The sequence below is a fragment of the Uloborus diversus genome, chromosome 1 (assembly GCF_026930045.1).
Source record: "Uloborus diversus isolate 005 chromosome 1, Udiv.v.3.1, whole genome shotgun sequence".
Lineage (NCBI taxonomy): Eukaryota > Metazoa > Arthropoda > Arachnida > Araneae > Uloboridae > Uloborus > Uloborus diversus.
Genome location: NC_072731.1, coordinates 255,233,799 through 255,246,215, shown reverse-complemented (window position 1 = coordinate 255,246,215; position 12,417 = coordinate 255,233,799). Strand labels below are relative to the sequence as shown.

At 34.3% G+C, this 12,417-nt stretch overlaps 1 protein-coding gene across 1 annotated transcript in view; it reads left to right on the top strand.

The window, feature by feature from the left end:
- Positions 1 to 12,417, top strand: part of LOC129220203 (uncharacterized) — a 57,613-nt gene that overhangs the window by 26,898 nt on the left and 18,298 nt on the right. Inside the window, exons 7-9 of the mRNA XM_054854571.1 lie at positions 961 to 1,182; positions 4,815 to 5,030; positions 10,999 to 11,217. Coding sequence (XP_054710546.1) covers positions 961 to 1,182; positions 4,815 to 5,030; positions 10,999 to 11,217 — 657 coding nt within the window. The remainder of the gene's footprint in view (positions 1 to 960; positions 1,183 to 4,814; positions 5,031 to 10,998; positions 11,218 to 12,417) is intronic.

Below are 12,417 nucleotides of genomic sequence, written 5' to 3'. Positions count from 1 at the left end.
TTCTCCAATGGAATGACAGAGGAATTTTTCATGGAAATGTTTACGAGGTCATCTCTGCAGAATCAGAAAGGTGGTTCAGAACCCAGAAGGTTCTTTATGTGACTCCGAACAACCAATGAGTTTTGAGCATTTAGAAAGTTGTATTGACTCCAAGCAACAAATGACTTTTGAGCATTTAGAAAGTTGTATTGACTCCAAAATACCAATGACTTTTGAGCATTTAGAAAGTTGTAACGACTCCAAGCAACAAATGACTTTTCAGCATTTAGAAAGTTGTATTGACTCCAAAATACCAATGACTTTTGAGCATTTAGAAAGTTTTATTGTGCCATTTCAGTATGAGGACGTTGTCAAAAAATCTTTAAGAGCTCGTGAACTAATTTCTTAGACGCCAATGTTGGGCATTTCTTTATTAATAATAAAGCTGAAAGTATCTCTGTCCGGATCTCTGTCTGTCAGGATCTCTCTCTGTCCGGATCTCTGTCTGTCAGGATCTCTGTGACGCGCATAGCACCTATCGGCCGATTTCCATGAAATTTGGCACAAAGTCAGTTTGTAGCATTGGGGTGTGCACCTCGAAGCGATTTTTCGAAAATTCGATTTTGTTCTTTTTCTATTCTAATTTTAAGAACAAAATTATCATAAGGTGGACGAGTAAATTACGAAATCATCATAACGTGGAACCGTAACATGGGCTCAAGCCAATTGGCGAGATATGAAATTATCATAACGTGGAACCGTAACATGGGAGGGGGGGGGGCAATTGACGAGAAAATTCACCATACATTATTTGTAAATATACAGGCGAACCAAAAGACCTTTTAATCTTTCTATTACGGGCAAAGCCGTGCAGGTACCACTACTAGTGTAAAATAAATGAGTGAGTAGTTTACATAATTACATAAAAATCAACACATTATGCTACTTTTTTTCACTTGTACTATTGATGTTTTTTATCAGATGATCCCAATGATGATGGCAGTAACATTGTGGATGAGAATCCGAAACAGAAGTGCAAGAAACGCCACGGTCGCTTCACCCACGAGCAAATTTGCAACTGGTACTACCACTGCAAGGATGGAAAGGCGACTGTTCGCGCTTGCCCAAAAGGAAAGTTTTTTGACGCCAAGAAAAATACCTGTGAGGATAATGTGGACTGTGGGAGAAGAAAGCCGAACGATGGTATTCATTATTATTTATTTATTTTTTGCGTAACTTAGAAAGCAGATTAAATTTTTATACCGGCATTTTTATGTTTTTCTAGGTCCACTATATATATAGAGTAATTTAAAAAGACGGACACAATTTCAAACTGCTTTATTTCCTTCACTATACGTTGTACAGTAGAACCTCGTCCATCGGACCCCGTTTACATGAATTTCCGGTTTATCCGGTTCAAATTTGTAAAACTACTAGGGAGCTCCCCTCCCTGTTCACTGAAGCTCAACAACCCCCCAAGATTTTTACGCAATCTTGTTTGGTTCTCTAAGATTTATATCGTCTATTAGGGGGATCAGATAAAACACATGTTACGATTAGAACAAAATGAAAATCCCGCTGCTCCCCTTTCCTGAAAAAATAGAATTTAAATAACGAGCTCATTATAATTGGAACAATATTAAAACTTCCGCTCAAAGGTGAAGAAAAAAGAACTTAATGAAAATACGTGAAACACAATTATTAAAAAGTTATTTCAAAAGCAACTTAAAACCCAAATTTTAATGTATCACATAAATCTTGTCGTAGTTATAATTTTGTAATTTTTATTGTATAAAAAGCATAGATAAATTTCAGCGGAAGTGAATTTGTACTCTTTACCTCGAAAACCTACAAAAGCCCACACAAGGTGAAAAATTCCTAAACATTAACCCTTAATCGTAAATTTTTATTAAGTAAATAATATCGTAATTAATTTTGAAAATTGAAATTAGTCTAATGGCAGGATAAAGATTTTTGAGTTGTTATTTGCCAGTTTTGCTCTATGGCGCGAAGCAGAAACATCCTTTAAAGTGGCGTTTGGAACTGAAGTAAAGTGATCCCGGATAGCAGGAAGCAATTTCTCCTCCAAAATGCCAATATACACCTGAGCGTTTCTCTTCCTTGCACAAAGTGAAGTCCACTAACTCCTTGAGCAGAAATACGTCCCCAAATCATCTGGGATACGGGATGCTTGACTGTGTGTTGAATGCAGTCGAGATGATGCATTTTTTTTTACCACCACTGTATCACCCAATAGACAACTGTTTCGTTCAAATGTAGAAGCAATTTTCACCCGTCATACTTTGACGAGCGTTTTCTAGTTTGTTATAAAATAAAAATGTTCATCCAAAAGCTTAGCTTTAAAATGTAATCTAATGTTTTCTCCCATAGCAGAGTTTTGCCAAATATAGAATGTGCTCGTTAAATTACTTTTTACAATAATTTTTGAATAGTTACATAGGATGTTGTTTAAGTCTTGCACTGAAAATAACATTTGTTTAAAAAAAGACCTATTTAAGATAAAAATAGGTATTTTCTTAAGAAATATTAAGATCCATTTTTTTGATTAAATGTAATTATTTTAATGTACTTTTTATTTTTATTCATTTACTTTTTTGAACGCATTCAAATATTTCTTATAGAAAAAAATACATTAACTGCAGTGTTTAAAAGGTGCTATAGCTTTATTTGTTCGTTTATTTTATTTTATTTTATTTTATTATTATTTTTTGTATCTATTTCATCAAATGAGCGAGGCACTTTTGTTTCTTGAAATCAGCGTAAATGTAGAAACATATGTTTGACATAAATTGCAGTATTAGCTAATTTGGAGAACATTGATTAGATGCTAGAAAGTCGATGTTGGTATTCGGGAAAGAAGGTTCGTTTAGCTCTAGACGGAACTTCTTGTTTCCAGTTAATCCTTACATCAACAAGTTTTTTCAATCGGTACAGTATTAGCTAAATGCATGTACGTGACACAGGCGTCGTTGAAAACAGAAAAAGTCGTCTACGAAAGAAAAAAACTGGCAGGAGGGCTTTCAGGATCAACACCCGCAGAATCTTTGGCTTAACACAGCGTTTCTTAAAATGTGTTCCGCGGAAACCCAGAGTTCCACAAAGATCACTGAAGGGTTCCGCGTTCCTTTTTTCTAAATAAAAATGCTCACTTAAATATTTGATTGAAATCAGTTCTGAGTAAAGTATCAAATCGGTATTTTTCGAATAAACAGCAGAGAAAACATCAAAATGAATTTTACACTGCAAACTGAATTGCATTGTCGATGTGACTGTCGTGTCCTGTGACTATTTTAGTACAAGTACAAGAGTACGATATTTTTATCAAAATGACATTTAATTGAAAAAATGTTTAAAAATGCGTTATTAAAATGTTAAAAAATGCAAAAAAGCATTATTTGGAATATTATTCGTTCTTATTGCAAGTAAGCCATTTTTTAATGCTGCGTTCAAACTAGTGTGCTACTGAAGATACAATAGGGGTTCCGCGAAAAAATGGATTTAAAGAGGTTCCACGGATCAAAGAAATCAAGAAACGCTGGCTTAACATATTTCGCCAAACTTAATATAACAGTTTATATCCATACAAGGACTGTAATGATTAAACCCTCATCCCCCGGAAGGTAAATCCTGGCTTCGAAAGTGCCTGACAAAGTTGAAAATTGGCTAAATCGTGTCATATCTACGAAAAGTGCACACGTAGAAGTGTATTAACGTTGTGAAAAAAAAATTCTTCAGTTGAGTTGGCTAAGAAGTTAAAAAACGTTATGGGAAAAAACTGGCAGGAGGGCATTCAGGCTCAACAACCCAGAATTTAGGCTTATTCACCAAACTTAATATGGCAGTCCTTATAAAGACTGTTATGATTAAACCCTCACCCCCAGAAGGTAAATCCTGGCTTCGAAAGTGCCTGACAAAGTAGAAAATCGGCTAAATCTTGTCATATCTACGAAAAGTGCACACGTAGAAGTGTATTGACGTTGTAAAAAAAAAAAAATTCTTGAGATATGGCTAAGAAATTGAAAACCGTTATGGGGAAAAAACTGGCAGGATGACCATCAGGCTCAACAACCCAGAATTTTGACTTATTCACCAAACTTAAGACAGTCCTTATAAGGACTGTTATGATTAAACCCTCACCCCCAGAAGGTAAATCCTGGCTTCGAAAGTGCCTGACAAAGTTGAAAATTGGCTAAATCGTGTCATATCTACGAAAAGTGCACACGTAAAAGTGTATTAACGTTGTGAAAAAAAAAAAAAAAAAAATTCTTCAGTTGAGTTGGCTAAGAAATTGAAAAACATTATTAAAAAAAAAAAAAAAAACTGGCAGGAGAGCTTTTAGGCTCAACAACTCAGAATTTTGGCTTTTTCACCAAACTTAATATGACAGTCCTTATAAGGACTGTTATGATGAAACACTCACCCCCAGAAGGTAAATCCCGGCTTCGAAAGTGTCTAACGACGTTAAAATCGTCTAAATCTTGTCATATCTGAGAAAAGTGCACAGAAGCATATTAAAGTTGTGATTTTTTTTTTTTTTTTTTGACTGTAAACTAAGAAGTTGAAAAACGTTATGGGAAAAACTGGCAGGAATGCTTTCAGGCTAAACACCCCAGAATTTTTGACTTAACATATTTCGCCAAACTAAATATGACAGTTCTGAGTATATCTGAAGATATGTGTTTTTTAACAGATTTCATTTACCTTTGCAAGACTTTATAAACAACATATATTGTATTTGGAGAACATTAAGGTTTTTGAAATGCATGTTTACTCATGGAATTCTGTTTTATTTACGTCCAGTTTCTATTTTTCAGATGATGATGTTACCACAACTGTGAAACCTCCCGAGTTCGTTTGCCCACAAAAAAGTGGGAAATTTCCTCACCCAAAAAACTGTGCTGCGTACTACGTCTGTGAAAGAAGTAAATTCAAGATGTTTACTTGCGCGAAGGGAAAACTTTACAACGAGAAATCGCGCAACTGTGAAAAGGAAGATAAAGTCACATGTTCGAACCGGGATCTCCCAGATCGTAAGTTCTTTTTTTTTCTTTTTGAAAATCAAGTTAACATATTACTGTAACTTTGCCGGGCTGACTTCGCTTCTTTGATTCGCTTTGTGATTGGTAGATAGCGATGCACACGATATATTGCCCTTGGTGACATAATGTTTCCGATTGTTTTACTAGAGCTTCGGCAACTGTAACATTTTCTTGTGACGAATGAAAATAGTGAAATCGTACCTATTGCGGGAAAAAGATTGTGCCCCTAGTAATAAATATAAATGTTTGCTTTTTTCCATACATAAAAATGAAAAGTTTTATTTTTATTTATATTTTCTTTTCTATTTTTTCTTTTTCGAAATTTATTTCGGACATTATATTTTTTGTATATGTCATTATTTTTTGTATATTTTTGGATTGGTATTTAACTTTAAATGCTTAGATCCGGCATTTGGGAATGACAATTCTTTATCTTACAAACAGCTTTAGAATACCTTGTACCAAAGATCTCTAAATGAGTTCATTTAGAACATGCCAAATAGTGTCCGCCAAATTATAACACCACTTGAGTTTACATCGAAATTAACAATGATTTCACCCAAAAAGGGGCAAAAGACCCCTTTAGAAACACCCGAATGCAACCAAAAGTGGAAGTGCACAACTAGACTGTACTAGGAATCTACGTACCAAATTTCAACTTTCTAGGACATACCGTTCTTGAGTTATGCGACATACATACGCATCCGCACATACATACATACGTACGTACATACAGACGTCACGAGAAAACTCGTTGTAACTAACTCGGGAGTCGTCAAAATGGATATTTCGCATGTCTATACGTTCTTAGGCACTTATCCACGTGCGGTCAAGTCGAAAAAAAAACCCTCAACATTCATTCGGGGGTGAGTAGAATGAAAATTAAGGTCGACTTTTGAGTGAAAATTGTTTCGCGAATACAATACAGTAAAACCTGTAAAGTTGACCACCTTTGTAATTTGACCACCTGTCTATGTTGACCGCTTTTGTGGGGAACGGAATTAGTCCTATCTTATATAATGAAGGAAAACCTCTGTAACTTGACCACCTTTCTATCTTGACCACCTGTCTATCTTGACCACTAATGTACCCCAAATTTAGTTTGGAGTATTGTAAAAAACCCTTTGTAAGTGGACCACTTGTTTTATTTTTTAAAACTTAATTTAGCAAATTATTTTATTTTATTATTATTTTTTTACAGCTTTCCAAGAATACCGACCAACCAATTTTACCAACTAAATAAAACAGCAGCATAACTAAACCCCCTTGTAATTGTAAGTTTAACCACATTGGAAAACTACTAAGAACCCTTTCATTCTCCAAACTTGTTTTTCTTTTCTTGTTCTATTTGAGTATCTTCTTTTGTATTCTCTGTTCAATGAAAACATGTGTCATTAGAAAAATACAAAGTATATTTTTCCAGTTGCAATATTTTGTGGCAACACTGGAATTGTGCTATAGTAAAAAATACTTGCATTGCAGTGTTTTTGGTGCAAGGGATTAAGAAATAGGACATTTTCATTTTCAACTGCCTTTTAGAACTATGAGAGTCCAGCTTGTTGCTCTTTGTGTTATAGTTTTACATAAAATGGCTTCAAAAAGAAAGTTACTTGAACTTGAGATTGATAAAAAGTATGAAATATTAAAATTGAAAAGGGAGATATCCAGAGAAAATTAGCTGACACACATGGAATTTCCAAAACTAGTGTCTAATAAGTGCGCCAAACTTCAATAAGGAGTTATTTTGTTGAAAAGTAGATCAACATGGTTATAAATGTATTAAATGTATGTGAGAAAAAAAAGCGAAAAATTTGTTATTTTTGATTAGCTATAAATTTTTAGTAACTATTAATTTCAAATAACTTTTTATAAACAATGATTTTTTTTTTTTTTTTTGATCAATTTACTGAAATTTTAAATTTACATGACACATTATTAGTCATTCTGAGAAAATAACCTCTAAAAATATTTGAATAACATTTTAAATTATTATTTCAAAGTAACGTTAAACAATGAAAGTAAGTTGAACGGAAAGAGTAAGTGTCAATTAGTCAAAAAATGAATACATGGTGCAAAAAATGACAAAAAAAATAATAATAATTACCCCCTTTATAAGTTGATCACCTGCCTAAGTTGACCACCAAAGTACTGCATCGCAAGGGGTCAACTTACACAGGTTTCACTGTACTTCCTTTTTTGTAAAAGGAAGTAAAAAGTATTACAACAGTTGACGATCGGAACAATATTTATAGGACAAACACATTCGAAATTACTCTTGGAATTAACTTTCACAAAAGAGAAAGTGAGTGATCAGAGAAAAAAAAATACATGGTACACATCATAGCACGAAAATGCGATTCATCTCAAAATCTAGTAAAGTAATGAAACTATCATTTTGCAATATTTTTGCTACTTTTATTTAATGATATTTTATTAGCTCGTGCTTTTGAAGCGAAATTTTTAAATCAGTAATTTGATTTTGATTCTGTATCATGGAAAAAGAAATTTACATTAAAAAAAAATGACACCTTTACTAATAATAAAGCTGAAAGTCCCTCTGTCTGTCAGGATCTCTGTTCGGATCTCTGTGACGCGCAAAGCGCCTAGACCGTTCGGTCGATTTTCATGAAATTTGGCATAAAGTTAGTTTGTAGCATGGAGGTGTGCACCTCGAAGCGATTTTTTAAAAATTCGATGTGGTTCTTTTTCAATTCCAATTTTAAGAACAAAAATATCATAAGATGGACGAGTAAATTACGAAATTATCATATCGTGGAACCGAACATGGGCACAAGCCAATTGGCGAGATACGAAATTATCATAACGTGGAACCGTAACATGGATACAAGCCAATTGGCGAGAAAATTCACCACACATTATTTATAAATATACAGGCGAACCAAAAGACCTTTTAATTTTTCTATTACGGGCAAAGCCGTGCGGTTACCACTAGTATTTAATAAATTGATCTGAAAACTCTTTAATTAAAAATATTGATTAATTTCAGCGAATAACAAAAATACCGGTATTTTATCTCAGCATATAACGGTATTTCGAAACTACAAAATTGCTCGGAATACCGGAATGCGAAATTCCGGTATACCGGTACTGCAATCACTAGACTGTTGCATTTCCTCTCCGATTGTCCAAATTTTAATCATATTCGTTTTAAATTCTTCAATCATTTTCGTTCTTCTTTGAAAATATACAGTCGAGTCCCGACTTACGCGAGGGATGCGTTCCAAGACCCTTCGCGTAAGTTGAAATTTCGCGTTGTGGAAAAGAGCATTTGTAAAAACTTTTATAAACATACCCATACGATTAAAGACACTTGTAAACATCATCTCAAACTGTTAAAAACCCTTTCTTAACTATACATTACTGTTTCTTGAATAAAAAATTCAATTTTTATTTATTGTATTTTTTTTTTTTTTTTAACTTTCTTTTTAACATAAAAAAATGCTATGAGGCAAAAAATCAATGATCAATGGGAAAGGAAGACGTAAATAAACCACTACGGTACGTATATTATGTAGTAAGAAAAACAAATGCACTATAGTTGTTGAAACTTTCTCTTTTTCCTTCTATCTTCACAAACTTGAAATGAAACAGCGCTTTTAGGTGTCATTATATTTCATAAACTTTCCTATATAGAATGAAAAAATTAATTGGAAAATGAGTAGTTATTTGTATAAGCGATGTTTAGACTAGTACGGTGTGATAATTTCCGCTCTCAGTGATGCCAAAGGGATGAAGGTCCATTCAAGAAAAAACCGCGATTCCCTTCGGAAAATTTTCGTGTTGCGGGTGAAGAATTCGCGTTAGGAATAAAATTCTTTACCAGGGAAAAACTCGTGTTATAGCCATTTCGCGTAAGTCGGATCGCGTAGTAGCGGGAGTCGACTGTATGTTATCTCAGGACGTTGATTTTTATATGTATAGATTTAGGTTTTGTCTCGTTGGTCTTTTTTTTTGTTTCGTAATTTTATGTTTCTGTTATTTTTTTTTTTAATTAAATTCAAAACCATCTTGCTGTTCATTATTTTAACCTGTTTTTCCAAATTTGAAATTTATTTTATGTTTTTTTCGCCAATTTATTTCAAAACTCTTGAAGTTGTATATCATTTATTCTGCAAACACTTTTGGTATCAATTTTCGTCACGCAAAATAACCATCATTTGTTGCAATATAGCCTATTTAGACTGTTCGCCATGAAGCCTAATAGAACCAACCAACGAACGAAAATGAATAGATTTCTATCAATAAGAATTGCCAATAATATTGCTATTTGCGCAAAGTTTAATGCCGTATTTTGTATGCAGCTTATCGCACAAATTCTTGTTCTTATTTGAGAAATTTTATCGTTATTATTACTTCCATTTACATAGTGAAGGAAGTATTGTATTCGCGAAAAGATTTTCACTCAAATATCGGCCTAGATTTCCATTTTACTCACCCCGAATGCATGTTGAGTTATTTTTTCGACCTGACACCACGTGCACATATATACCTAAGAACGTATGGACGCCCGAAACATCCGTTTTGACGATCCCCGAGTTAATTATAACGAGTTTTCTCGTGAAGTCTGTATGTGCGTATGTATGCATGTACGTATGTACGTATATCGCATAACTCAAAAACGATACGCCGTAGAAAGTTGAAATTTCGTATGTAGCCTCCTAATGGGGTGTAATTGTGCTCCTCTTTTTTTTGGGTGCATTCGGATGTTCCAAAAGGGGTCTTTTACACCGTTTTTTTTTTGGGGGGGGGGAATCAATGTTATTTTCAATGCAAACTCAAGAGATCTCATAATTTGCCGAACACTTGGCCAAGCTTTTGGTCACCAAATTTTTGTCGCCAACTTCGCCTTTTATCGCCAAGTTGGAGAGAAATTTATCGAATAAAGTCATTTTCCGAAACTGGTTTCAATTTGGCGCTATTGGCGATATTTAGAAAGATATTCATTGAATCACGTTAAAATTGCCGTTATTGGGGAAATTAGGCACTGTAAAACGCTTTTTTACTTCGGTTCGCGAAAAACTAGGGAGGGAAACATTTAAAGTGTCTCCTTGCTTACTCTAAGGTAGTATTATCATTAAATTGGCGTGAAAAGAAGTCATATGAGGCAGACATCAGCTCGTTAGAATGTAACTTATCGCACAAAGGTAAATGGTACATTTGTATTTGTGCCTGAAACGGATCATATTATTTGGCAATTTACACTTCCCTTTTTACTTCCTTTTACAAAAAAGGAAGTATTGTATTCGCAAAAAAGATTTCACTCAAAAATCGGCTTTAATTTCCATTTTTCGCACCCCGAATTAATATTGAGTTTTTTTTTTCGACCCGATCACACGTGGATATATGCCTAGGAACATACAGACATCCGAAATATCCATTTTGACGACCCCCTAGTTAATTACAACGAATTTTCTCGTGACGTCCGTATGTGCGTATTTATCTCGCATAACTCAAAAACGGTATGTCCTAGAAAGTTGAAATTTGGTACGTAGACCCCCTAGTGGGGTCTAGTTGTGCACCTTCCCTTTTGGTTGCATTCGGATGTTCCTAAGGGTGTGTTTTGCTCCCTTTTTTGGGGGAAATCATTGTTAATTTCGATGCAAACTCAATTTGTGTTATAATTTGTCGGACACTTGGCGATATATCGCCAGTCTTTCGGCCGCCAACTTTTGTCGCCAACTTGGCGACAAATTTGGCGATTTTTTTTTTCTTTCTTTTTTTTAAAAATTTTGTTTTAATTTGTCCACTATTATTGATATTTAGAGAGTAAACAATTGAATCAAATTAAAGTTGCCAACAATGGGAAAATGACATTAAATTGGAGTAAAAGGAAGTCATGTGATGCACACATCAGCTCGTTTATTTCTGTAATTTTAACATTTCTACATATTTGAATGAGTTCTTGTACTGTTCTAACTGTGCTTTTTTTTATCTTCAGAGGACCCTGACAGCAGAATACTCGACCCTAACCCAGATTTCCAATGCCCGTCGTTCCACGGCTTTTTTGACCATCTCATTTTCTGCGACTGGTTCTATTACTGCCGTGATTCCGAAGCAAGCCTCTGGGAATGCGGAAAAGGGAAGTACTTTGATCGGAATTCGAGAATGTGTCTCCCGTCGGCGGAAGTCAACTGCGAGGGCAGACAAAGACCGGAAGGTGGGTAACATTCGTAGTCATCATATATGAGTCTTATCTGATATGAATTTCGTAACAGTGTTATGTCATATGAGTATGATCATACATGCGCGTTGCTAAAGCAATCGATCCGATTCTCGTACGCCTTGGATTGACATCTCTACCATTTTCGAGTCTGTCAAGGGACGAACTTGACATCTGATTGGTGAGTCGTGTGCGGCATCCACGTGACTGGTTGAAAACAACAGTACTGTTTGACCGCGGATTGCATGCAATTTGGCAATCTGCCAAGTAAAGACTATTCCATCTGAATGTATCTAGCAGGGGAGAAGTGAAAATAACGATGCGATTTTGATGCACGCGTTTTTTAATGACACTAGTGACTTATTCATTTATTGCATTCTTTAGAATAAAATAAGGGAAAACTAAAATAGTTACCATGGAAACAACAAAAAGAAAAGAAAATATTTTCATCTCGTTCAGGATCGTAAAAGCAAAATGGTAAGCTCAAAACTTTGTGAATAAATAAATCTATTAATTTTGTCCATAAGAATATAGATCGAATAGTCTTTAGATTAAAAAAATGTTACTGAGAGCAAATTTTCATTTTTACAAAACTAAGGCTAAATAATATGGAGGCACTGTAACAAACTAAGTAACACCCCTATAAGCTAATAGATACGTCCATTTCCGTCTATAAACCGGATATTAGCCTTTCCATGTAATCGATGGTCAGATAGTAGAAGAAGTTCCTCTTTAAAACCATCCACTTTAGCCTTGTCAGTTTTTCAGTAGTTCTAATAATAATAAAGTTTTAAAAAAATAACTGTTTTCTCGCTTAAAAAGTAGACGTAACGAAAAAAATCAACGAATTAATTTTTCTAAGCATTAAAACAACAAAAATAATTGAAAAAAAAATTTTTTTGGTTGGGTAAATGTATGCCTGTTGATTTTTCTGCTAATCTGTTTGTCCCATTAATATCTTTTGAAAGAGTAGTCCAAATCAACCATTGTTTTCTCTCGAAATATTTCTGCCAAGTACACTTCAACCCGAACCTAAACTCCTGACGAAGTTCTTGTTTGCTCTTTCTTTTTTATTCTTAGAGTAATAATTTTACTGTTGTAAACAATACATTTTATTTTCTGTTGCATTCTGTAACCATCAGCGGTGCTTCTCACAATAACTGTATTAATTGTTAACATAACTCAGCTACAAAATGG